The following is a 27913-nucleotide window of genomic DNA, read 5'->3' as shown; positions in this document are numbered from 1 at the left end:
CAGAAATGTAGACACAGTATCTAGATTTTTCACATGTTCCTTATGCTCTTAAATGTCATTTAAGCCACACCTTAGGTCTATACAAGTCCAGCAGGAGGTAAAAGATTAACAATATCCAGAAGAAAGAGTCATTTTGGAAAATGCAGGGCAAATTCCCCCACTTTTTCTTGAATTACCTTGCTAAATCCAAAAGAGAAAGCTTTTTAAAAAAATGATTAAGAATATAAATCTCATGGTACACAAATCAAATTTTCAATTCAAGCTCTTTGCAACCTCAGGCAAGTTGCTTTCTGATCTAGAGTAAAATCTAAACACTATAAACAAGGCATACCTGATCTGGCCCTCACCTCCCTTCTCAAATCAGTTTGCTTTCTCTATGCTCAGCCTCATGGGCCTTCTCTCTATTCCTTATTAGGCCAAGCACATTTTCATAGTAGGCCCTCACCAGTGCCTTTACCTCTGTCTGTAAAAGCCACTTCCTCAAGCATTTGTTTCCTTCACAGATCACCACAATTTGTAATTATATATTTATTTGTGGATTGATTTAATGTCTCCACTAAACTTTGTCCACGAGATTTCAATGCCAGGACCTATAAGTTTGGGTAAATTCCTTTCTACCTAGATATTGGAGAAATGTACCAAGGTTCTTGGGCCTGCCGGGAAGTGACATTCCTTACCACCTGTAAGGATGCAAATCCTGTAAACTAAGTACCTGGCTAGTTTTTCTGGGAGGGCTCTGTAAGCATTAGCACCATAAAGTCAACTTTAGTTCTTTAAAAGTGACTTACACCTGATTAATAAGCATCATTATTAAATATGAAATTCCAGGTCTTGGTTGCATAAGTGATTTTTCCAATTATATTTTAGTAAAAGGAAAACAGATTTTTATTGAAACTATGCAAATAATTATATTGGCATTAAAAGTAAGGAGACTCAATGAGAGTTTCTGAATTTGTGAAGTTGGGGGAGCACATTTAAAGTATTAAAAGTTTGATTTCTTTATTTTCTGGGAATTTCAGGAATATTCACTTGATATAAGCACTTATTTCTCTCTATAAGTCAATCAGAACAGAGCTCCTTTAATTTAAGAGACTTTACCATCTAATTTATTAATAACCATTTGGAGATAGGAAAACATTCTGTATTCACTCAAAGTGAGAAATAAAGGCCTTTCTGAATTATAGATACATAGACATATAGATACAGAGAGGGCTTATAGTTTCCATTCTACAATTTCAGCCACAAATGAAAAATAAACACAGAAACAGAAAAATTTAATAGTCCAGCAGTCAAAAAATTATTCTCCTTCCTTGTGGGCATGAAGTTCCTAATTGATTTGAGCTCAAAATACACAAATAGACAAACAAAAGGCTAACAAACTATATTCTCCACTATCTGTCACTCAGCAGGGAGATCTCTGTAAGACATTAATCCATTTATAGAGATCACCAAATTCCCAGTCATTGTAGTTGCCAACGAGGAATAGCATACAAGCCATAAATGAACCAATGAACCAAAGAGAAAAACAAAACACAAGGTTAATAGGGAGTAGTATTAAAATTAGAAAAACAGAGTCAACAAAGTTCTATTTCTACTTTGAATTCACCTGTGGGAGCCAAGAAAATACATACCTGGGCTTGGTTCCCTGTGAGGTGTATCATTTCTGGCAATTTCAGGTGAATCTATTGCTCATCTCAGTGGGATCTCCAAAATTGTTGAGGGATATATGTGTACACACACACACACACACACACACACACACACACACGTATTATATATATATATGTGTGTTTATATTTAAATTAAAACCATGACTTTTATACAAGTATAAAATGAATGCATGTTAAAGATGTTATTTAACTCATAAATTAAGTAAGGGAACCAGTAAGATGCTACAATTGATTCAAAGGAGAATCCAAACAACAGACACCTTTGTAAAGCAAGAATACTGAAATAAATTTGCAAATGGATGCAAAACTGGCTTTTTGGGGTTGGGGGAAGGATTGTCCCTCCATGTGACAGAATTTATTGGCATGTGTATAAACAAGAATTATTTGCCTTGCTTTCAGTTTTCTATAAACTAACCTTAATCTCTACAGAATTACAAAATAGACTAAGCAAAAACAAAGATGATTATAGGGTCAGATAATTTCCAGAGGTCCCAGCATTTCGATGAAAATGTTATCTCCTAGTCTCTTTTGTTTATTCCAAAGTCTTCACCTTTTCCTTCCAATGGAAAATGCACATACATATGTGTGTTTGTCTAAAATTAAGTGAATTGCTTCAACCTGCATTAAAGCACAGGCTAAAATTATGTTTATGTTCTTTGTGATTTTCAGAGAGTGAAACTCACTCTAGTAACAAAAATATACTGAATACGAAGGAGCTCTGTTTTCACATCTGAAAGACGGGCATAGTTCTTAGAAGTGGAATTTAATATTTATAGGAGGAAACTACTTGTAAGGACTCAGAATTAGTCTTAATATTTCAAAGCAGTTAAATCTGGTGTTAGAATAATTAAAACCTGAAGTATTAATTTCCAAAGGGGCTTGAAGAGTTGTACCATAGACCAGCAGTTCTTAAGCTTTGGGAACAGAAAAGATGGATCTGGAGTTCTTATTTAAAATGTAGATTACTGGGCCTCAATTCTAGTGGTGCGCCAACTTCAGGCCACATGTAGTATCTCCTGGAGGCCTCAATAATGCAGATTCTCAGGCCCTTACCTCAGAACTTTAGCCAGGTCTGGGATGAGGCCCAGGAATCTCCATTTCTAATAAGAAATTCTCCCCCGAGATGATTCTGTGGTAAGTAAACTGAAGATTTCTCTTTAGAATCGTTTTACGAGTGAAGTGTTCTGTAGTTCTCCAATTCCTCAGTGGTCATCTTCTGAATTCCTATAACACTAGACTTTAATATCATTAATAGCAACATAAGATAGTCTTCAGAGGTCATACGGCAAATGGAAGCAATATTTGTCCCTCTTAGAATGTGTGCCAACTTCTTCAACTTAGTCCAGCTTGGTACACAGTTTATATACTAGGATTTCACTGAGCCCCAGAATTCTTCACTTTTCTTCCTATTGTATGAAAGCAACAAGAAGCCCTATCATAAGTTTACGTCAAGTATCCCTGAGTTTCTGGGTTTCTGGCTTCAATAGATCCACCTTAATGAAAGTTTTGCCCCTGACAGCAGGCTTTTTTCAATTATTCATTTATGTATTGATTTATTCATTTGTTTATTTATTTAACAATGCCTCTTGTCCTTAGAAAGCCTAGGCGTCATCCATGCTGACACAGTATGAGTTCTAGGAATTGTAAATTAGTTACATTAATACTGACCATGTTGCCCAGTTACACTGAAATAACCTATGTAGGTGTTCACATCTTCTGTTGATATGAGAAATGTCTAAAAAGAACTCTTTTATAAAATATAACTCATTATAACAAGGGCATGGTTTCAAGCACACAGACTTTCCTTCTTTCAGAAAAAAAGATGTCCTCAGTTGTTAAGACTGTGTACCTGATTTCTCTGAATTTTAAAAGGAATAACAATATTATCAATAATTGGAAATGCCATAAGTATAAAGAAATTTTACTTTGCCTTGAAATTATATTTCTACCTTAAAATAAAATGATCTTAGTACAAGTTTAGTTCATATTACCACTATTGGAAATGTCATTTTTTCTTGGGTTAGAACATTAGCCTTAAATGAATACGTACTGTAGCTAGTTTTCCATGCAAAGGATTAAGGCACTAGATGTACTCTCACAAATAAGACGATGAATAGAAAATGTTGCACTTGTGAAATTTATAGAGCTCAGACTTTGGGGAAATGCTTGGAGTTAAACTCATATTCTTCTAACCTTCCTTTTAAGGGATTTTGAGTATGATAGAACGAGGATTGATTCCACCAACAGCAAAGATTGCCTTTGAGAATCCACCCATTCTACCCAGAGCAGCTCCTCTGCATAATTTTGATGAAGCGCGTAAGATTCCAACTGCCGGTAAGCCAGTCGTGACAGGATGCTTAGTTGCACATACACAGAAATCACCTCCCACCCAAATCTAGTCTTCTAGTATGCAACTCTTATCTTCAATCCTAGGACAAAAGGGAAGTTGTAATGATTCTGAGTTTCACTTTACTGAATAAAGTTACTTTAGTCTCTTTGTAGACAACTTACTGAGGGCCAGTGTTCTCTGTGCGTTAGAAGGTTGGGATTTTCAAGGGGCTGGCAGCTAGGTTGGGAAAACAAGACAGATATAGTAAAGATTAATAATACCAAGTAGCATAGAATAAAAACAAAATGGATGTTAAATTCTAGTGCTAGAGGAGTTCAGAGGAATGATTGCTGAGGGTGAGATAATAAAAGACCTCAAAGAGGAGGCCACATGAAATAAGGTTCTCAAGCAAAGCACTGACCTGGAAATCTACTACCTAGTTGCAGAACCTGAGGCAAGCCATTTACTTTCTTTGGGCCTCAGCTTTCCCAGTTATAAAATGAGGGGTTTGGGTTAAATTAGTTCATCTAGTCAGCAAATATTTGAATGCTTGCTTTACCTGAGGTAGCATTTAGGTGCTGGGGATCCAACAGAGAATAAGTCAGACGACATTTCTGCTCTCATGGTACTTAACATTCTAGAGGGAGATACAGATAATAACCAGGTAAGTAAATGAGGATTTAAGCCTGTGGTAAGCACTAGAAATAAAATAAAACAACATGGGTTAGAGAGCGATAACAGGTGTTTACTTTGCTTGCAAGGGAAGGGCCAGTGAATGCCTCTCAGAAGATGTATGAGCCTTGAATTTAGTTCCAAATGATAAGAAGGAGCCAATCATGTAAAGAGCTAGGAAAGAGCATTCCAGATATAGGATAGCACAGGTATACAAGCCTTGAGGATTGAGGAGGGAATGAGCAGGAAGGCTAGTATGGCTGGCGGGCCAAAAGCAAGGGAGAGAGAGGGAGGAAATGAGGCAGAAGAGGTGGTGAGGGATGACATGATGTAGGCTAGAGCAGAGACTATGAGTTATCCACAATATTCATTCTTCCCTATTTCCACCCTTATAGAGTCATGGGTGGGCGCATGTCAGCTTGGCTAAAGACTACATTTCCCAGGCCTCCTTTCAGTGAGGTGTACCATGTGACCAGGTTCTGGACAGTGAGCATATAAGCAGAAGTGAACAGGGAAACTTCTGGGCTCTGCCCTTAAGAGGGAAGGAACATGGTCTCCCCTTTTTCTTTCCTCTCTCTGGCTAACTGGGATGCAGATGTGATAGGCAAGCATTTTGGAGCCAGAGATGGAACTCCATGTTGAGTCTGGCAGAGCTGTTCTGATGACCCAGAATTATCTTCCTTTCCACTCTTGAGTGAGAAAAACATAAACTCGTAATTTGTTTAAACCACTCAGTGTATCTTAGGATCTTTCTTTTTAAACATCTTAGACTATACCAGAACCAGCATGGCAGCCTTTCAAACCATGATGAGGAGTTGGATTTAGTCTTAATTACAGTGAGAACCCACTGACAAGGTTTAAACAGCAGGATGAAGTGACCTGATTTATGTTTTAATAAGACCATTCTGACTGCTTTACAAATAACGAATCATAGGGAGCATAAGTGGAAGCAAAAAGACTAGTTAAAAGGCAACTGTAGTAAATCAGGTGAGGAATGATGGTAGATTTGAGGAGGGTGGTATCAGCAAATATGAAGAGAAGGGAACAAATTCAGGCTGTATTTTGGAGGTGGAGCCATGAGGACTGGCTGATGGATAAGAGTGAGGGAAAGAGAAGCATCAGGATAAATACGTGTTACTGAATGTGCCCCAATTTTGTATCCGTTCTACAGTTGGTGGGTGTTTCAGCGCTGTACGCTACAGAACTATTAGGAATAAGATTACTATGAACATTCTTGTTCGTGTCTTCTGATGTACATATGTACGCATTGCTGTTGGATGCACATTACAAATTAGAATTGCTGAATCCTAGGATATAAAATGTTCAGATTTAGTAAGTATTTCCAAACAGTTTTCCAAGGTGGTTATACATACTGATTTATTTTCTTACTAGCAATATATGAGAATTCCAGATATATATCTTTGTCATGATATTTTACGTTTGTTTGTTTAATTTTAGTCATCCTGACAAGTCTGTTGTAGTATCTCTTTGTGAGTTTAATTTCTGGTCCCTTGATGACCAATAACGTTGAGCAGTTTTTCTGACGTGTATCTGTCATTTGAGTATCTTCTTTTGTAAAGTGAGTTAAGACTTTCACCTGTTTTTCAAAAAAATGAGTGGCCTTTCTTTCTCTTAGTTATTTACAGGAATTAGCTATATATCCTGGATACTAATTCTTATTGCTTATATGAATTGCAAACAATTTTTCCTACCTAGTGGCTTAGCATTTCATATTTTTAGTGGTATCTTTTTTTTAAAATTAAACTTTTGAATTTGAGATAATTGTAGATTCACATGTAGTTGTAAGAAATGGAGCGATCCTTTGCACTCTGTACTCTGTTTTCCCAAAAAATAACACATTGCAAAACTCTAGTACAATATCACAACAGGGTACTGATACAGCTAAGGTACAAAACATTTCCTTCACCGTAAGGATTCCTTATGTTGTCGTTTGATAGCCACACCCAGTTTCCTCCTACCTCCCACTTCTTTAATCCCTGGCAACCAATAATTTGTTCTCAATTTCTATAATTTTCCCATTTAAAGTATGTTAGAGAAATGAAATCACACAGTGTGTAACTTCCTGGGATTGGCTTTTTGCACCGAGCATAATTTTCTGGAGAGGTTGTTGCTTTTTCATCCAGGTTGTTGCTTATATCAGTAGTTTCTTCCTTTTTTATAGCTGACTAGTAGTCCATGTATAAATGTACCACAGTTGTTAAACCATTCGCCTGTTGAAGGACGTATGGGTCATTTCCAGTTTTTGGCTACTATGAATAAAGCTGCTATAAACATTTGTGTACAGGTTTTCGTATGAACATATGTTTTCATTTCTCTAGGACAAATATCCAGAGTGTAATTGTTAAATCTTATGGTATTTGAATATTTATTTCCTCTACATACATTTAGATCCACATCAGACAATATTACAATTTTTGTTTCAACCATCAAATATGATGTAGAAAACTCAAGAGGAAAAGGGAAGTCTATTGTTTTTACCCATATTTTTGCTTACCATGTTCTTTCTTTCTTCCTGATGTTGCAAGATTCCTTATGATTTGCTTTTTATGTAGAGAATTTTCTTTAGCCATTATTTTAGGGTCAGTTATACTAGTAACAAATTACCTTTGTTTTTCTTTATTGTAGAGTATCTTGACATCCCTTTTATTCTGAAAGGACATTTTCACTGAATACAGGATTCTGGGTTGACAGTTCTTTTCTTTCAGCACTTAAAAAGTTGTGCCACTTCCCTTTGGCCTCCATGTTTTCTCATGAGACATCTACTGTCATTTGAATTGTTTTTCCCCTGTAAGGTGCTCTTTTTCTCTTTCTTGTTTTTAAGATTTTTTTTCTCTGTTTTTAGTTTTCAGAAGTTTGACTTTATCTTGGTGTGGATTTACTTGGTCTTAACTGTGTGAGTTTGGCTCAGCTTCTAGAAAAGGTTTGCCTTTTGCCAAATTTGGGGAGCTTTCAGCAATTATTTCTTTGAGTAGTTTTTTCAGCTTTGCCCTCTACCTCCTCTCCTGGAACTGCAATGATACAAATGTTAGCTCTTTTGTTTCAGCCCCACGGGTCCTTGAGACTCTGTTCACTTTTTTCCAGTCTATTTTCTCTCTTGTTCAAAATGGGTAATATTTGTTTTTCCTGTCTTTTAGTTCACTGATTCCTCTTTTCCCTTCATTCCGTTATTGAGCTAATGCACTGACTTTTATATTAAGATGATTGTATTTTTGAGTTCCAAAATTTCAATTTGGTTCCTCTTTATTTTATTTCTTTGTGGAGACTTTCTATTTCTTTGCTGAGATTTTATATTTTTCATTTGTTTCAAATGTGTTTGTAATTATTTGTGGAAACATTTTGATGACTACTTTAAAATTTTGTCAGATAATTCTAAGACCTCCGTCATCTCAGTTTTGGTATTATTCATCATCTCTTTTCATTCAGTTTGAACTCTTCCTGGTTCTTGGTATGGTGAGTGATTTTCAGTAGAAAGTTTGGCATTTTGGGTATTATGGTATGAGACTTTGGTTCTCATTTAAATCTGTTTTAGCTAGTTCCTCTGACACCACTATTTATTCCCTATGAATTTGAGTAATAAGTCAGTTAGCTGTGACATATCATCCTGGTTATGTATTGCTGGATTTTATTTGCCAATATTTTGTTTACCATTTTTGTTCATGTGTGAAGCTGGCCTAAATTTTTCCTTTCCTGTAATGTTTTCCTTGGGTTTTAGTATCAAGGTTAGACTTGCCTCAACTTTTCTGCAGATTACTGTGGCTAAGACTTCTAATGTTATGTTGAATAAAAGTGGTGAAAGTGGACATGCTTATGTTTTTCCTGATCTTAAGGAAAATGCTTTCAGCTTTCCACTTTTGAGTATGATGTTAGCTGTGGGTTTGTCATATATGGACTTTAGTATGTTGAGTTATGTTTCCTCTATTCCCACTTTGCTGAGACTTTTTATCATAAGTGGATGCTGGGTTTGTCAAATGCAGCCAATTGATTTTTAACAAAAGTGCCAAGATGATTCAATGGAGAAAGGATAGTCTTTTCAATCAATGGTGCTAGAACAGTTGAAGATAGATATATATATAGAATTGTGACACAGATCTTGCACCATATACAAAAATTTACTCAAAATGGATTATAAAACTAAATGTAAAGCCTAAAACTATAAAACTTTTAGAAAAAAACAAAGGGAGAAATCTTTCTTTCCTTAGGTTAGGCAAAAATTTCTTAGATACCACACCAAAAGCATAATCCATAAGAGAAGAAAAACAACATATTGAACTTCATCAAAGTTTAAATTTTTTGCCCTTTGAAAGTGTTAAGAAAATGAAAAGAAAAGAAAATGAATGAAAAGCTACAGGATGTAAGTTAATACTCAAAACACATACTTAATAAAGAATTTTTATCCAGAAAATGTAAAGAACTCTTCAAAATTCAATAATAAGAAAACAAGCAACCCAATAACATCATGGACAAAAGATTTGAACAGATATTTTACCAAAAAAGAAATGCGGATGATAAATAGACACATGAATTCTTAACATCACTAGTCACTAGAAAAATAAAAATTGAGACAAGTTTTAATAAAGACAATTGAAATCATACCAGCTTCTTTTCTGATCAGATTGATATGAAACTAGGAATCAACTACAAAGGAAAACTGGAAAATTCACAAATGTGTGCAGATTAAATAACATGCTCCTGTAAAAACAATGGATCAAATGAGAAATCAGAGGGAAAAAAATTTTTTTAAATCTTGACACCAATGAAAGTGGAAACACAACATACCAAAACTTATGGGATGCAGCAAAAGCAGTTCTAAGAGAGAAGTTCATGGCAATAAACACCTACATGAAGAAAAAGAAAGATCTCAAATAAACAACATAACTTTACATCCCAAGGAACTAGAAAAAGAAGAACAAACGTAGCCCAAAATTAGAAGGAAGAAACTAACAAAGATCAGAGTTAAAATAAATGAAATAGAAACTAGAAAAACAAGAGAAAATATCAATGAAACAAAAAACTGTTTTATCTAAAAAATAAATAAAATTGGCAAAACCTTAGCTAGGCTAAGGAAAAACAAAGACTCAAATAAAATCAGAAATGAAAGAGGAGACATTGAAATTGATAATACAGAAATATTAAGCAGCTAAGCAACTGCTATGAACAATTATACAACAATAATTAGATAACCTTAAAGAAACATATAAATTCCTATAAATATAAATATACCCAATCTGAATCATGAAAACATAGAAAATCTGAACAGACAAATTACTACTAAGGAGATTGAATCAGTAATAAAAAAATCTCCCAATAAAGAAAAGTACGGGACTAGATGGCTTCACTGGTGAATTATACCGAGCATTTAAAGAAAAGTTAATACCAATCCTTCTCAAATTCTTCCAAGAAATGGAAGAGGAGTTAACATTTCAAAACTCATTTTATAAGGCAAGCATTACCCTTATATTAAAGCCAGACAAGGACACTCCAAAAAAAGAAAATTACAGGCCAATATGCCTGATGAACACAGATGCAAAAATTCTCAACAAAATACTTGCAAACTGAATTCAACAGCACATTAAAAGGATCATACATCATGATCAAGTGGGGTTTATTCCTGGGATTCAAGAATTGTTCAACATATATCAGTCAATAAATATGATACACATTAACAAAATTAAGGATAAAAGTCATATGATCATCTTAATAGACATAGAAAAAGCATTTGTCAAAATTCAACATCCTTTCATGGTAAAAACTCTCAACAAATCAGATATAGGAGAAATGTACTTCAACATAATAAAGCCATATGTGACAGCCCACAACTCACATTATACTCAATGGTGGAAAGCTAAAAACTTTTCCTCTATAATAAGGAACAAAACAAGGATAAGCCATTCTTGCTACTTTTATTCAACATAAAAGTGAATAAAGTCTAGCAGTCCTAGCCAAAGCAATTAGGCAAGAAAAATAAATAAGAGACATTTAAATCAGAAAGGAAGAAGTCAAATTTTCTCTGCAGACGACAGGATATTATATATAGAAAACCTTAAAGACATCACCAAAAACCAGTTAGAACTAATAAATGAATTCAGTAAAGTTGCAGGGTAAAAACTCAATATACAAAAATTAGCTGCATTTCTATATACTAACAATGAACTATCAGAAAGACAGATGAAGAAATCAATCCCATTTACAATAACATCATAAAAAGTAAAATACTTAGGAATAAGTATTTTGATTACAAGGAGGCAAAAGATCTGTACATTGAAAACTACAAAACACTGATGAAAGACATTGAAGAGGACACAAATAAATGGAAGGATATTCCGTGTTGGAAGACTTAATATTGTTAAAATGGCTATGCTACACAAACCAATTTACAGACTCAGTGCAATCCCTGTTAAAATTTGAAAGGCATTTTTTCACAGAAACAGAACAAAAAAATCCTAATATTCTTATAGATCCACAAGAGACCCCCCAAATAGCAAAAGTTATCTTGGGAAAGAAGAACAGAACTGGAGACACCACACTTCCTGATTCCAAACTATATAACAAAGCTGTAGGAATAGAAACAGTATGGTATTGGCACAAAAGCAGACATATAGGTCAATAGTACATAACATGTTTTCATGGTCAATTAACTTTTGACAAAGGATTCAAGACTATACAATGGGGAAAGAATAATCTCTAATAAATGGCATTGGGAAAACTGGACAGCCACATTAAAAAGGATGAAACTGGACACCTATCTTATACCATACACAAAAATCAACTCAAAATTGATTAAAGACTTGGATATAAGACCTAAAGTTATAAAACTCCTAGAAGAAAGCTTGAAGAGTATGCTCTTGGCATGATTTTTTGACATTGATCTTGGCAATGATTTTTTGGATTTGACATGAAAAGCAAAGGCAACAAAAGACAAAATAAACAAGCAAGACTACATCAAACTAAAGTGCTCAGGCACAGCACAGGAAACCATCAACAAAATGAAAAGGCAATCTATGGAATGGGATAAAATATGTGCAAACCACATATCTGATAAAGGGTTAATATACAAATATATAAGAAACTCATACAACTCAATAACAAAAAAATAAATATCCCAATTAAAAAATGGGCAAAGAACCTGAATAGACATTTTTCCAAAGAATACAAATGGTCAACGGGGTTATGAAAGGTACTCAACACCATTAATCATCAGGGAAATGCAAATCAAAACCACAATGGGATAACACCTCATACCTGTTAGAATGGCTGTCATCAAAAAAACAAGAAACAACAAATGCCAGCAAGGATGTAGTGAAAAGGGAATCACTGTACATTGTTGGTAGGAATGTAAACTGGTAAAGATACTATGGAAAACAGTACAGAGGTTCCTCAAGAGATTAAAAATAGAATTACCATATGATCCAGCAACCCCATTTCTGAGTATATATCCAAAGAAAATGACTTCATTATCTTGAGAGATATCTGTACCCCCGTGTTCACTTCAGCATTATTCACAATAGCCAAGGTATGGACACAACTTAAGTGTCTGTTGATAGATGAATAGATAATGAAAATGTGATATGTATAGATATAGGCATACTGACATATGTAATGGACTATTATACAGCCTTAAAAAAAGATCTTGGCATTTGCGACAACATGGCTGAAACTGGAGGGTATTATGCTGAGTGAAATAAACCAGACAAGTTAAATACTGCATCATATCACAAATAAGTGGAATCTGAAAAAAAAAAAGTCAAACTCAGAAACAGAGAGTAGAAAAGTGGTTGCTAGGGGCTTAGAGGGGTGGGGAAATAGGTAAAACGTTGGTGAAAGGATGCAAACTTTCAGCTATAAGATGAAGAATGTCTGAGGATATCGTGTAAAACATAGTGACAATAGTTTATAGTTGATAAGACTGTATTTTATCATTGAAATTTGCTAAGAAAGTAGAACTTAAATGTTCTCACTAATAAAAGAAAGATTAAAATGTGAAGTGATGGATATGTTAATTAACCAAATGTGGGAATCCTTTCACAATATATGCATATATCAGATCACCACAATGTACACTTAAAATATCTTACAATTTTGTCAAGAATACCTCAATAAAGCTGAAATTTTAAAAAGAAGGCATGAATAAATAATATTAAGATAGATACTACAGATACATAGAATATTTTTAAAATCATAGTGTGGTAACTTTATGCCAATATATATTTCTAAATAACATGAAAAATTTCCTAGAAAAATCTAACTTGCCAAAATTAACTCAAGAAAAAGCAGAAAACATAAAGAAAACAGTTTCATTAGATAATTTGAATTTGTAGTCAAATATATCTGTCTTAGACACACACACAGACATGTGTACACATGCACACATACAAAAATATACCAGAAGGAAAAAAGGCTTCAGGCCTTTTATAGGCAAGGTTTACCAACTTTAAAGGATTAGGTAATTCTTATTTTATACTATTTCATAGAAAGAGAAAAAAAGGAAAATTTACCATCTGATTTTATGAAACTACTATAACCTTTGATACCAAAACTGCATGAGGACAGTGCAAGAAAAATATATATAGAGATCAATCTCATAGAAACAAACATTCTAAATAAAAGTTAGCAGTATTTTTATACATTCATCTTGATCAAGGAAGAATGTAAGGAAGAGTCAATATTAGAAAAATTTAACAACATAATTTACCATATTAACACATTGAAAAAGAAAAACCCTATGATCATCTCAATATATGCCAAAATGAAAAAAAAAAATCATTCAATACAATTCAACATTAATGATAAGGGGAAAAAAAACCTATGAGCAGAGTAGAAGTAGAATTTTCTGAACCTGATCATTGTTTTCAAACAACATTCTTAGTAACGAAACTTGAGAAGCCTTCTACATATTTATCCACTAAAAGCAGAGATAGTTCAAGGATGACCACTACTGCCACCACTATTGAACACTGTCCTTGAGGCCTTAGCACACGCAGTAAGAACAAAGAATAGAGGGAGGGAGCAAGGGGTATTAGTTAGGAATGCACGTGACTGCAAATATCAGCAACCCCATCTACCACTGGCTTAAACAATGAGGGTCATTTGTCTCATACATACTGTGTCTCCACGAAAATAAGCCCTAGCCAGGCCATCAGCTCTAATGTGTCTTTTGGAGCAAAAATTAATATAAGACTCGGTCTCATTTTATTATAATATAAGACTGGGTCTTATATAATATATAGTGAAATATAATATAATATAATGTAATTCCCTGGTCTTATATTAATTTTTGCTCCAAAAGACGCATTAGAGCTAATGGTCCAGCTAGCTCTTATTTTCCGGGAAACACGGTAGGACATCAGGAAGTAGGCAGTCTAGGACTAGTGGTGCTGACCAACAGGGTTGTAACAGCTCTCTTTCTGCTTCACACTCTTTAGCCTCTTTGATTTCATCTTCATGCCTGCCCTCTTGGCTCTAAGCTGTCTCCTGCAGCTCTGGGACTTAATGTTCACATTCCAGGCAGGAAGAGGGGGAAATAGCGTTGCCAGTCTCTTCCCAGAAGCCCCTGGACGGACTTCTGCTTACTACTCACTTGTCACATGGCCACTGTTAGCTACAAGAAAGGCTAGAAAAGTGAATGTCCAGGGATAGGGTTAGGGTTAAGATTTGGGACATATACTTAGTATGATAAGTTATGCTTGGTCCAAGGCGTTCATGAAAACTCTGCTCTTTGTTGGATATTAAATGTATTTAATATTCAGGGCATACTTATACTAAAATGTTATTTGTGTTTATTTAAAATTAAAATTTAACTACATGTCCTTTAATTTTCCCCCCTAAATTTGGCAACCCTAGGTGCTGGGTACATTGTTACCCTGAAAAAACTGAGCTTCTAAAATTAGCAAGGAAGGAAAGGGCATGGCTACTTGCCAGGCACAAATCAATAACTGCCACAGAAGTATATAAGTTTATCCAAAAAGACAAGTTTTTTCTCCCTGACATTAACTCTGGCAAAATTTATAATACACATTTTTCCAGAAGGGAAATTTAGTAGCAAAATTGGCAGTGCCTTGGGTAACAATTTTGTTGAAGACGCAGACACATTCTTCAAATACATGTGTCTCATAAAATCCAAAGCTACATGAAGTTATAATTTAGTGACAGAATTTCTACATGTAACTAAGAAAAACTTTAAAAACTTTTTTTTAGAGACACCGTTAACTGTGGACTGTGAAATGACAAATCTTTGAGATCATTATCCTACCAAATTTCATTAAAATTTTACTAAAATTCTGTTAAAATTATGCCTACTTGAAAACTTCAGCTGCTATTTTGTTTCAACATGGGAATTTAACCATAAATTTCACTTGGCTGTGGGAATCTGAAAATTAAACAGTGTACTGGGCCTGCAGATTCAGGAATAACAGGCTTTATTGGGGGAATCTGTGCGTGCAAACCCGTCTGGGTACAGGGTGTGGACTGGCCTTCAGAGTGGCAGAGCCAAATCCAAGTGGACCGCAGAGCAGAAGAGCACAGAGGTCAACGCAAAGCCTTGCAGGTTTGAAATGGAGTCTTCATACACTGTTGCCGACTGACCAGGTGCAGTCTCACAGACAGGGAGGCTTGCGAGACGCTAAGGACACCAGAGAAGTGGTACCTGGGTCAGATGCAGCAAATTCCCTTTTGGAGATTTTTAGTGATAAGACTCTGGAATTCCTGCTGCTTTTTAAGAGATGACTGAAGATATTCCATGCCAGTCCAGTTGAGGCAATGTGAGAGAACTGAGTCCTTAAGGTGGGATTCTAAATTGTATACTAATGTGCTGTATTTGATCAACATCTGTCAATTCTAAGATTGTTGCTATAGAAATGACAGAAAAGGGATTGACTAAGGAAGTGAGCTGAAAGAAGCCTCACTTCTTTGACTGTTAACTATTTAACTAAATTATTTGTTCTTTTTCTTGGAAAGATTAGTGTAAAGATTCTTCTCTCCTGAGAATGTAATACTTGGGCTGTTTGTAAAGGGCATTTGGGTTTGCTGCCAGGCAACAGAAGGGATGTAATTTATCTCCCAAGAACTGTCTACACGTAGGCTCACATGCTATACATGGTCTAGATGTGTTCTCCAAAAGTTATTGCTTAGAGATTTAATTAATTAAAAAAATAATATTTACTGTATTTTTCACTTGCATTATTTCTTCAAGCCATTTAAATTCTTTAGAATCATCTTTAATGACTGCACAATAGAATAGTCCATCATATGTAGTTATATTAATTTACCTTTTAAACGAACTTGGGAATATAGCTACTTAAAGAAATCTTACAGTGAAACCTTTTATAAGACAAACGCTCCTCTCTAATTTGCCTTCTTCTAAAATTTTCCTTTTCACTTAGGCAGTTTGCAGAAGGCAAGCTGACCTTATATTCTGATGGAACTGTTGTCCTCCCATGGGTTTTGCTTTCCTTCTGAAGTCAATGATCACAAGCGTTTCATTGAATTGATACAGGAAAGACTTGTAGTAAACAGCCAATGGGTGACAAAGCCATTTGACTTTCAAGGTGCAAAGCACTAACGCAGTGACTCAGCCTCTCTTCCCGGAAGAGGTAACTTTGCGCTACCTCCATCCACAGCCCCTTTTGCTGCACCTCAGAAACCACAGCCAACTCCAGAAGAAGTGAAGATCTCTCACAGAAAACAAAGATCCAAGGTATCGTATTTCTAGCTAATGGGAGAAAATTGTTCTTATTTATGATATTCTCAGTGAGATTTTCTTTTGCTAATACACACATGTTATAGAGTTGTACCTTTCACGTAGAAATAAATACTATTTCAGCTGTTGCTAGCGTGTATTTGATTTTACAAGGAAGGATTGTTATGCAAGTAAACTCTACTATGACATTATCGGTGGGATCTAAAAAATATCAATCAGGTCAAATTATTATGAGATTACGTGATGGAATTGACCTACACCGATAGCTACTCAAGAGTCCAGGAATCTGGACTACAATAGCTATTGCTTCATATCCAAATTTGTGTTGCATAAGGTATGTTATTGTGAGGTTTTGCTGTATTTCATTTGTTTTTAAGCATAAGATAAAAAAGCAAGCTCTCCCATTTTTGCACAGATATCTTAACAAGAAAGGGGAAGGAATTTCGTATTCTCTAACATTAGGACCTCACAGTACAATATATTTATCCTCATGGAGGTTCTCCTGGTATTGAAGGTGCTGGACTTCTCTAGCTTGCTTTCTCATGTTTTGAGCCACAGGCAGACTTGTGATCATTGAAAGTTTTCACCATAGAAAGGAGACAGCTGGCAGTGTCTTTTTCTGGGCTTACCCTACGTGGTCATGTTTACAAGCTGCTTCCATGAAAAAAACAAAAAAGAAAGAGAAAGTGAAGAGCGACACAGAAGAAATTAAGCCACTGTGTCTACATAGTAGACTGTTACCTGTTCTTCCCAGACCTTCATCTTTGAACGCCCAAATCTTCCTCAAGAGGTTTTCACTGTATTTGCAGCACGGGTGGGCTATTTCCTCTGAAGAGATTTCCAAGCTGTTTATGTAGCAGCGTGTCATGTGACACCCCAGTTGCCATGGCAAATATTTGTGTTTCATGAAAAAATGTGGGTAAAAAAAAAGAAAAATCAATGTAAATGGCCAAATCCCAAGACAGACAAGCCTTCAGGCTAGCATTTGGCCTGCACCATTATTGTTTCAAATTCAGCTGTTTAACAGGCTGTGTGAAGGCCATGGGCTAATGTGCATAATGGGAACAAACGGGGGCACCTGTTTTGATTCCCACCGTGTTGGAGCTCTTAGATCCCATAGTTTTACAGATAACAGATCTACAGGTAATACAAAGATGACTAGGTTTTAAACAGTAAGCTTAAAAAAGTAAAAGCTTAAAAATTTTTTTTAAACATTTTCTGAGTGCTAATGAACCCTACCTTTAATTTCCTCTCTATTGACTTCACAAAGCTTTTTCCCTACTGCTAGAAGCAGTAATATTTAAAGACCCTTTCCTGGGGTCTGGAATTGTCACGTTTCTGAATGGACTCTTCAATAGCAAATGTAATTATTCATATACCCTGTGCAAAGTGTCCTAGCATGGAAGTGAAAAGGCTAAGAGAAAGGCTGTGACATGCTTGGCCTCATGCTAGAGCCAGAAGAGACCACGGATCAGGCCCCAGCACTGGGCAGTGTGGCGCCACACAGAGAAGCCCTTTCTTGTAAATATTTCTGGGGGGTCCCTTCCAAGTGGGACTTGGCACCTGATTATAGTTGTTTTGGTAAATATTGACTTTGTTGAATTCTTTCTTCAAAGCAAACAGTGCCCTTGGCAAGCAGAGCATCATTGTCTGGGGTGGGAAACGTCTTTCTAATTATTAGCTCCCGCCTGTATAGAAAGAGGGAACAGGCTGGCCCAGCAGGGGAAGCCGGGAAGTGCGGGGGGAGGGGCTGGGGAGAGACTGGGCCTTCTAATGTTTTGTAAAATTGCCCATGAAGAGTCATTTTCGATTTAAACTGTGTCTCCTTCTTCATTGTAGGGGAAAGGCAAAAGATCAAGAGTACATCGTGATAAGAAGGTCTGTAATTTGTGTGACTAGTGGAAATTTGGGGTCTGTCACCTGATGTCCCTTCCTTTTGCTGCAGGGCAAAAGCATGGGAGGCAGGTTTGACAGCTGGAGATGGTAACAAAAGTTCTTTCGCTCTTCTTTTATAAAAGAAATTACATCATGTGGTCAGGGGGAAAAAAAGCCGGTTCATTTAAAGTGGAAAACCTTTTTTTTTCCCTCTGTTGGGACTGAATTGATTCTCAGGCTTCAGTCCAAACAAGTGATTTTGCGTACTCAAAATTGGGCTGAGTCACATCAGTCTTCAACCTCAATCTAAGACTTCCATCTTTTAAAAGTGCACTGCAAAAGAAATAAAATGTTAAAAAATTTTAGTTGTCCCCCAGCTCATATGATATAATAGGTAAGGGTATGAGATTTAGAGCTAAGCTGACTAAGACAAATAAGATAACAAAAAGGTTGGAAAAATGAAATAATTCTTACAATACAGCAAGCACGTGCCCGCCCGGAACATTCCCTGCGTCCATGCATGGGTAATAAAAGTTCTGAACTAGAAGCAGGAAATAGCCGTATTCTCCTCTTACTAGTAATAGAGGAACCCTGAGCAAGTCACTTAGATTCCCTGTGTCTCCCTTTCCTCCCCTGACCCATGGGAATAACTCCTCCTTTCTCAAAAGGTGACTGTGAGGGGTTAGAGGAGTTAATGTCACACGTGAAAGTGCTTTGGAACTATGAAGCATGTGTTATCAAATTCATTGGTCTGGTTTTTTTATTATTATTTTCATGTGTGCAAAACAACATACTAGTTAGACATTGACACCCCTCACAACGTGCTAACCCCCCTCCCTCAAGCTACTACCCCTCTGACATCTTACGTAACTGTTGCAATACCATTGACTGTCTGCCTTATGCTGTACTCCAGCTCCTGTGACTACATGTCTATTTTTAAGAGCATCTTCTAGGCCTCCCTTTCTCAGTGATCTTATCAGTAAGAATTTCAGAGGGAGCTTAGTCACCCCTTTTTAAGGAAAAATAGCCCCCCTTTGGGGTCTCCTTATACTCCTGAAGAGCTGTGATTAAGCAGTGCTGTATTTACCACAGCGAGGGCAGACAGTCCAGAACCCAGACAAATTGCTTCTAGGTAAACTAATCAATGCAGTTAGATCCTTCCTCTAGCTTCCCTTGATTTCTTGCTGAGAGAAATTGTGAGCTTGCTCCTGCATTTTAAAAATAGGATGTGCTTTAGGAATACTAAGGCATTATTTGTCTGGAATATTTATAACAGCTAATGTAGAATGAACGTTTTCTTAGAGCCATCCAATACCCGCTGAATGCTCACAGTAGCCCCCAAACCTTTGTGCTGTCATTGTCCCCGGGCCCACACAGCTGGTAAAGGGCTGTGAAGGATCCAAATGACAGAGTGAAGTTCCAGAGTTTGTACCCTCTCCACATCCTGGGTGATGAACTCTCTACACAGTTAAGGTACTGTTCTCACGTTTTACGTGGAATATCTCATTTTCACAATATCTCTATGCAGAAGGTACTATTATTATTCCCACTTTACTGGGGGGACCCTGATACATAGAAGGTCACCCAACTAGTAAGTGACAGAGCCAGAGTACAAAACTGGACTATGTGACAGCCAGAGCCCCAAGGCATTAGAAATTTTTTAAAAATTCAATCATTTTTGATGGGACTCTTTCTAAAAGATATTATATATCTGCCTCCCTAATGTAATTTAATATTTTCTGTGTCATGCATGTAACCAGTTTCTGGGGTTTTTTTGTTTGTTTGTTTGTTTCCTTAGATTTCAGGCCAGCAGTTGTCACCTCTGCTATTATATCTGCTTTTTTGGCTCTAACTTTAACAGCCTTTCCTATCTTCTAGATCAGTTAACCAAATAATCAAAACTCAAGAAGTTGAATGATACATCAGAGTCAGTCAGGCTCTGCACAAGGATCCAAGGAATAAAATAATAAACCGTAGTAAAGTTTGTAGTAATTTCAAGATATCCGAGGCCTTTATTTTCAAGAATCTAATTTAAAGGTTTTAAGTTGCTAAAATTGCCTCTCTCAGCAAATAAATTGTTTTATTATCTCAAGACAGGCATGTCAACAACTATGTTAAGATCCACTTAATTTTAATTAATATTTTGATAATAAAAATCTATCTCATGAGTAAAACAAGCAAACAGACAGAGGGTGCCAAAAACATGTATATACATTTTAAGAAAGGAAAACTGTATTAAAATTGTAATACTCAATATATACTGGTAACAAAAGATGAATACCAGTCACGTTTGACTTCTGCAACTGTGTTTCCCTGAAAAAAAGACCTAGCTGGACCATCAGCTCTAGTGCATCTTTTGGAACAAAAATTAATATAAGACCCAGTCTTTTATAAACATGGAATTACAAGAGGTGCTCAAAGTGGTTACCGTCAACATCCAGACACTTCTGATTACGGCGAACTGCTGCTTAAGCAATGTTGACCCAAGTGTCCACTTGTATACATTTTTTTGGCACCCCCAGTGTATAAAACAAAGAAGACAAAAGGTTAACATGTTTTCCTGGCAGTTTTTTATATTGACCTCTATACTTTTCTGTATTTTCAAGACTTTTTTCTAAGTAAAAGAAGAAAAAATAAAGAAAAATCCTATTTCCTAAACTTAACTCTGTTGTAAAATTTCCTTTGGTGTAGAAAGAATAGGTTTGGATAATTACATTTTAATGTCAAATTTAGGGTCTTGCTTCTCTTAGTCACTTTGTTATATTGTTACTTTCTTTAGTATTTTTCCAACATACAGTCTTAATCTTCTTGTTAGAAAACTGTTATTATTTTATACGTAAGTCAGCTGAACTATTTTAATCAAACAACATGTGTACATTGAACTCATCACTGCCCCTATCTAGTCTCATTTCCCCCACCTAGATAAGGAGGAGATCAGGCCACATCAGTGGTTTGAAAAGAGCTTCTACATCCTGTACAAGGCTCACCCAATTCCCTCAGGATAAGGAGAAAAGCAGAAGTTCCCAACAGCTGGGGCTCTCAGCCCCTCACACCCACAGCTGCTCTGTTAACTGTTTCACCTCTTTACCATCAAATTATATTGTTTTTGAACAAAGTGTTCCAGGCTTACAAACCCGTACTTTGAAAAGCACCAGGGGATGTCTAGCAGCACTTTGGGCTCCACGATGTCATATGTACACAGTGGATGATTCAGCCTACCTCGTGAAGAGTGCAGAGTGGCTCCCGGGTTAGCTGTGTGCTTCCCGCACAATCCAGTCTCCTTTCTGGTCTTCCCTACAGAGCTCAAGAGAGTGAGGTCATACTCTGACAAGAATTAGAGCTCTGCGAGAGATACAAGATGAGAGGTTCAAAAGCAAGTCCAACGCAATACTTTTCTCTTTTAGACTCTCTTTCCCTCATGAAACCTAATTAAATTTATCGTCTTAAAGTAAGAATAGAAAAAATCTGAAAACAAAAAACTGTGGAATTTCTTAAAACCATTTTTCATTTTCTCTAATTTATTAGAAATTGCCACCCTCATCTATGCATTTTTGACATGAAACTTTTGAGGTGAATTAAAACCATGTAGTTTTATTTGCAAAACATTTTTTCTTGCACAAAGTAATTGACAAGAAAAAAAATCTATAAAATTGTTTTTACTTCCCTTCATAGCATAACCTAACTGTACATTTTTATTGCATGTGACTAACAATTTTACTTATATACACCAGAAAAAAGGTTAAATTATCAGGAAGCCACAAAATAAAATCTTTACATTTTTAGTTTATATCTTTTATTTATCAAATTATGACCTAATCATTCATAGAAAATTTGGAAAGTTTAGAAAGGAGAAAAAAAATGCCAAAGTATGCAAGAAACAATTTTTCTGTAATACCACAACACTTAGGGCATTATTTAAGCTTTGGCATATCCCTTGGTTGGTATCATACTGTATGTTCAACTGTGATTTTACTCTTTTAGCCTAACAATTTATCATAAGCCTTTATACATATGATTTTAAACTCTTAATAAAACATATTAATAACTATAATATTCTTTCTTAAAGATATGCCATAATTTTCTTAGCCATTATCCCATTGATGGACATTAAATTATAAATATCAAATTATCATTATTAATAAATAATGAAATCATTTCGTTTTTCTCTGCTGTAAATAAAACTACTGTGAACACATCTCATATTTGTACATAAATCTTTGCATTTAGGCTAAATCTTAGTGGTGAAACTCCTTGGTCAAAGGGTGTGGACATTTTCAGACTTTCTATTAGTGCTCCAAAACTCAAGCTATGAGTTTGCAAATAACTTCTGTAATCCTAGAACAGCTTTGTGCTGTAAACCCAGCCGAAAGCGGCTATGAGCTTAAATTTTACTATTCATTCATTCATTTGTTCATTTATTCATTCCAGTAATCTTTATTGAGCTTTTATCATATGTCAGGCAATATACTAGGCACTGCGGATACAGCAGTGAACAAAACAAACCAAGTCTTTGCCCTCGTGGGACTTACATTCTAGTGAGGGAAGCAGAAAACAAACAGATATTTAATATAATGTCAGATAGTGACAAATGCTATGAATTAAAATAAAACAGAATACATATGTAGGTATAGAGGGTGTGAAAAGGTGGGGTAGTTTGAGAATTCTGTGAGTGTTCTTTAGTGATCTGTGATCAACGCCTTGTTATGCACCCAATTTTCCTCGGGAAAATTGTAATGGGAAGCTTTACTTTGGTGATAATAGAGGTCCTTTTTGAAGCTTGCTCTTTTGCCTTTACCTATAGAGAAAATGAGGATGTGTCTTTTCTCAGGAAACTAGGAATTCAGGCTGCTTTTGTTGCCCATCCTGACAGATTCCCTGTATATCCCCAGCAGGTTCCACTCATCAATCATAACTGTCCCAAGTGGTTTTTAAATATGTCACATTCTCTCGGAGAACATTAGGATGAAATCAATGCAGCAGTAAAATTACATGTGTCTCTAGAAAAGGAAATTTCACATTTGACTGAAAATATACTCCATCTATTTTTTAAAATCTTCCTGATTTTATTCTGTTTGATCTTCAGCCAGAATTGGTCTATTGAGTGTTTTTGTTCCATAAGAATGCATCTAGGATGCGGATTTTTTTTTTTTCTCCTCAAGAAGTGTTTCAGAGTTCAGGAAGAGTCATTTGAATAAGGATACTTTTCAAAGCAATTGCAGAAATTATCCCTAGAAAACTGCTGCTGATCTGAGTGACACTCAATTCTCTTTGATTATATGTCTCCACTCAATGAGTTCTCTATTTTTGCCTCTGATTTCTCATGATAAAGGGTAAGGCCTCTGACTCTCCCTTTTAATGGACACTCAAGGCTTATGCAGTTGCTAGGTCCTATGAACTGAGGATTGCTTTGCTGATTTGCACAGCCGAAAATACTGGAATATTATTCTTTGGGGGGTTCTTTCCCCAAGACCACCTTTACAGCTCTTCCTCTATTGTGGTTTGTAAGTTGCTAGAAAGAGCTTCCTATCTGAAAAAAAAAAGAAAAAGAAAAAAAAAACCTGGGTATTTTTCATGGTACATGAAGAGATGGTTGGCTTTGATTTGATGACTTGACTAAATCTAGTTTATTAAACAGCAGATACCCCTGGAGGGATTACCCTCCTTGAGTCAGAAGGTACAGAGGGTGTCAAAAGTAGGAGCACCCTGAGTGAAACCCCACAGAAGTGACTTCCCAAGGCCACCAAGGGAGGTGGTGACAGACTAGGTCCCAGGCCTTCTCACTTCAAATCCATCACTTGTCCACCATGCCATGGCTCGTTAGCATGTCCATAGAGGTAAGTTTAACAGATTGCTTTCCAAATAAGACAGGAACAACAGGTCAAGGCCAGGTTGGCTCTGAGGTAGGAGATGGTGAAAGGATGGCTGAGCAAGGAGAGCATAGCTTGGTAAGGGGTCATATGGGAAGTTGTAGATAATTAGGGCTGTGGGCATGGGTGGTAGGGGTGTAGGGGATGGCAGCCAGCTCTGTGATCTTGGGCAAGGCACTTAACCTCTCTGAGCTTCAGTTTCCTCGTCTGTGGTAATAAGCACGGAGACTGGAGATGAAGCGTGTGAAAGGTTCTTTACGTATGTTATGGTCATCACAGCAACTCTACAAGGACCTCTCATTTTTACAGATGAGAAACACTTAGGTTCAGAGAGGACGCTGTCTAAGTCAGCTCAGGCTGCCGTAACAAAGCACGATAGACTGGGTGGCCTAAACAACAAATATTCGTTTCTCACAGTTCTGGAAGCTAGAGGTCCAAGGTCAGGAGGCCAGGATGGCTGGGTTCTGGTGAGAGCTCTCTTCCTGATTTGCAAATGGCCACCTTCTTGCTGTATCTTCATATGGTGGAGAGAGAGATGACCTTTCTTTTGTCTCTTCTGATAAGGACACTAATCTCATCGTGAAGGCTCCGCCCTTATGACCAAATTACCTCTCATAGGCCCCACTTCCAAATACCATCACACTGGGGACTAGGCCTTCAACATATGAATTTTATGGGGACACATTCAGTCCATGGCAGATGGTAATTTTCCCAAAAGTACGTAGCAGATAGTGACAGAGCGTGGACTTAATCCCAGGTTAGTGAGACTTTAGGGCCAAGGGTTGTTTCCCTGGGCCCCTAATAGCCTGTTGAGTAAAAGGCAAGGCCGGTGACCTTCAGGATCCCTCACACTTTACAATTCAGGACTGATTATGCTGAGTCCTTGGACCCAGCTTAGTTCAGCGAATCTCTCTAAATATTGTATGTATCTTCCTAACAATTTTAACAAGCTCAGGTCTTGACATCTGTTCTGTACAAAGCTTAACTCATTGTGGACCCTCAACAAATACTAAAGAACCGGCCTGACAGGTGACATCCCTGAGAATAATGAGGCTTCATCTCTGAGGGTCACTTCACTCATGCTCTGGACTAAGTTCTCAGAGTCATAACGGAGGAGGAGCCTATTCTTTTTCACACAATGGAATCGCCTCATCTAATCACACTAATGGACACGGTTGGGTGTTTGAGAAACTGAACATCAGCTTATAGATTCAAAAATAATTTAGTCTATCTTTCTAGGCAAATCGTTCTCTAAAGATGATATCCGTGTTGGATTATCCCAAGTACTTGACCATTTACCCCCAGGAGATCCTGGTTCTATGCACTTTAGAGATCCTTGGCTATGGTTCCATCCTACACCCACACATAGGAAAATAACATTTTTCATAATGACACTCAGCTTAGAAATACATGCCTTTTTTTTTTCTTCTGGAATGTTTCTTGATGGAACTTATTCTAAATTTGAGACGGTCACACTGGGTCTTTCTGTCTTGCTTTACATCTGTGACTTACTGACACCTGTAATCATCATCCTGCCTTCCTGCTTTTAGTTTCAGATTTAGAATTTTCCCTAAATAACTGCTCCAAAAACTCTCAAAGTTACCTAATTAGTGATTACACTTTGCAAATAAAGAAGAGCATTTCCCAGCTAGTTGACTCAGTTAGTTAGAGCAGGATGCTAATAATTAGGCCACGGACACAGGTGTGAGCTGTTTGTGGGCCAGAGAGCCATCCCTACTAGAAGGAAACAACGTGGCTGTTGAGTTGGTGACAACACATGGCGAGCACAGCATATCTTAAACCAAAAAGAAGGGAGGGAAGGATGGTGGGAGGCAGGAGAGGAGAAAGATAGAGAAAAGGGAAGGAAGGGAGGGAGGCAGAGAGGAAAGAAGGGGAGGAAAGGAAGGAAGGAAGGAAGGAAGGAAGGAAGGAAGGAAGGAAGGAAGGAAGGAAGGAAGGAAGGAAATAATTGTAGACAAGTTCATGAGATAAATGGTAAAGGAGGAATAATGGAACCAGAACCTGAAGCATGGCGTGACCTTTAATCAGGGCTCTTATTCCTAGCCGGCTGTGAAACAGCTTTGTCTCTACCTGCTCAATGGATCTCACAATGCTGATGCACTGCTTTAATTTGGGAAGCCTTTCTCTTGAGAGACATGTCTTTTCTTGCTCTAAGTCTAAAGTGCTCCCAAGTGTGGCATTCTCCGTGACAGATGTACTACAGTTATGCTTTAGCTGACTCCAAACCCATAGCTTGCCCGTGCCTGAGTGGTCTATTTGATGTCCAAGAGTATTTCCTTTGAGAGCAGGTCTTTACTAGAATATCATCCAAGAAGGTAGAGAGGTGTAATCCTTTGTTCTAAAGGAGCCACTATTAAATTCTGTAACCCCACTCTCACCCCATAGCTATGCTTTCAAAAGGTCTTAAATGCATTTGCTGATGTATGTAAATGCCCTGGACGGACCCCACAGAAAGGCTCTGTCCGAGAGAGACTTATGACTCCCCTCCTTTCAAAAACTTCTTCCAAGGTTGCGCCATTTTCATTGACGGTTCCAATTCCACATGACTCTACAGATAAAAAACTTCAAAAATATTTTAACATTTCCGAGGAGACCAGAGTCTCTAACAAATCTCCCGTCCATAATTGTGCTTCTTATAGGAGTCTCAGAGTCTTGTTGACAGAATCAAACATGTAGCTGGCAGGACCAGCCAGCTCCATACATGTCCATCTGTGATTATTTTGCGTGTCTGGTTCTCGCTGATGAAGCACTGTCATCCTTCTCTGAAGTCTAACCTTCCTGTCATCAGAACCCATTCTTGAAGGAAGGCAGAAGTGTAGCCACAGGCTGTTTCTGTTGGAGCCTGTGCCACATGTCTTCTACCAGGAGTTGCAGCTCCGCCTGCCAGCACCGATGTCTGCTCAAGCAGGCATTGCTTCTCTCTCTTGCCCATCCAAAAAGAAGGTGTTTGTTCCACTTACCGAACAGGTTACATTCTCTCTTGGCCCCTTGATTAGATCAGGAAGGGCTAGAGTGTTGGCAAGAGGGCTTTTCCCACCTTTGTTCATGCCTATAACAACTCCTAAGTTAAAAGTATACAAAGCTCACTGCTATGTAAGGTCCAGTTCTAACGTTCAAGGAAATTGCCCCTTTTGGACTTAACACTTGCGTTTTGGTGTTTTTACTTGAGATGATCGTCTACTTCCACTGCCTGGAACCTAAGAAAAGAAAAGGAATGTGAAGAATTTATGTATTCATTTCTTTATTGTGTTTGCTTATTGTTCTTTTATGGTAAATATATCTCTTGGTGTTCTTTTCTCTTAGAGAGCTTTCTGCCTTGAATCTGTTAGTTCCTATCAGTTGACATGTGTTGAATAAAGACAAAGCATGAACAATATAACAGCAAAACTCAACACAGAGCTGTGGCATCATTGTTATTGATACATTAATTGGGTCTTTTTTTTTTTTTTTTTTGAGTTCTGTGAGAACTCTTCAAAATGCAGAGAACAGTATAATCTTACAACTTGGTAAAGATAGATTTATACATCTGAAAATGTTGACATATTAAAGACAATCTGTTCATTAAATCCTGAAGCAAGAAGCAATTAGCACAGTGAGCCGATACCTGGCTTACAGAGGAGCAGGCAGGGCTGGAACCGTCTATGCCCCCTCACCCCCCAGGCCATCAGGACGTTTGCACCATGGGCCAGAGTATCTAATTTTCTAGCGCAACAGGTTTCAGTAATGAAATATAGTGGTTTCACCGCGGACATGGACACAGTAAAAT

General features: G+C 37.0%; 1 protein-coding gene and 1 long non-coding RNA gene across 7 annotated transcripts in view; one reads left to right on the top strand and one right to left on the bottom strand.

Annotated features, from left to right (window-relative positions):
• Window positions 1–17392, bottom strand: part of LOC141570566 (uncharacterized) — a 75531-nt gene extending 58139 nt beyond the window's left edge. For 2 of the 3 annotated variants that reach the window (XR_012494699.1, XR_012494701.1), the window contains exons 1-2: window positions 17126–17388; window positions 4559–4636 (exon numbers count right to left, since the gene is read on the bottom strand). This is a non-coding gene — a long non-coding RNA (uncharacterized LOC141570566). Of the gene's footprint in view, window positions 1–4558; window positions 4637–17125 lie in introns of all 3 variants that reach the window. The other variant, XR_012494700.1, reaches the window with a different exon arrangement.
• IQCH (IQ motif containing H) overlaps window positions 1–27913 on the top strand; it is a 184537-nt gene that overhangs the window by 66878 nt on the left and 89746 nt on the right. For 2 of the 4 annotated variants that reach the window (XM_074327525.1, XM_074327523.1), the window contains exons 7-9: window positions 3876–4004; window positions 16305–16381; window positions 18224–18262. In XM_074327525.1, the coding sequence (XP_074183626.1) occupies window positions 3876–4004; window positions 16305–16381; window positions 18224–18262 (245 nt within the window). Of the gene's footprint in view, window positions 1–3875; window positions 4005–16232; window positions 16382–18223; window positions 18263–27913 lie in introns of all 4 variants that reach the window. The other 2 variants (XR_012494698.1, XM_074327524.1) reach the window with 2 other exon arrangements.

This window comes from Rhinolophus sinicus, linkage group LG03 (assembly GCF_036562045.2).
Source record: "Rhinolophus sinicus isolate RSC01 linkage group LG03, ASM3656204v1, whole genome shotgun sequence".
Lineage (NCBI taxonomy): Eukaryota > Metazoa > Chordata > Mammalia > Chiroptera > Rhinolophidae > Rhinolophus > Rhinolophus sinicus.
The sequence above is the reverse complement of the archived record's forward strand: the minus strand, read 5'-3'. Positions and strand labels throughout refer to the sequence as shown.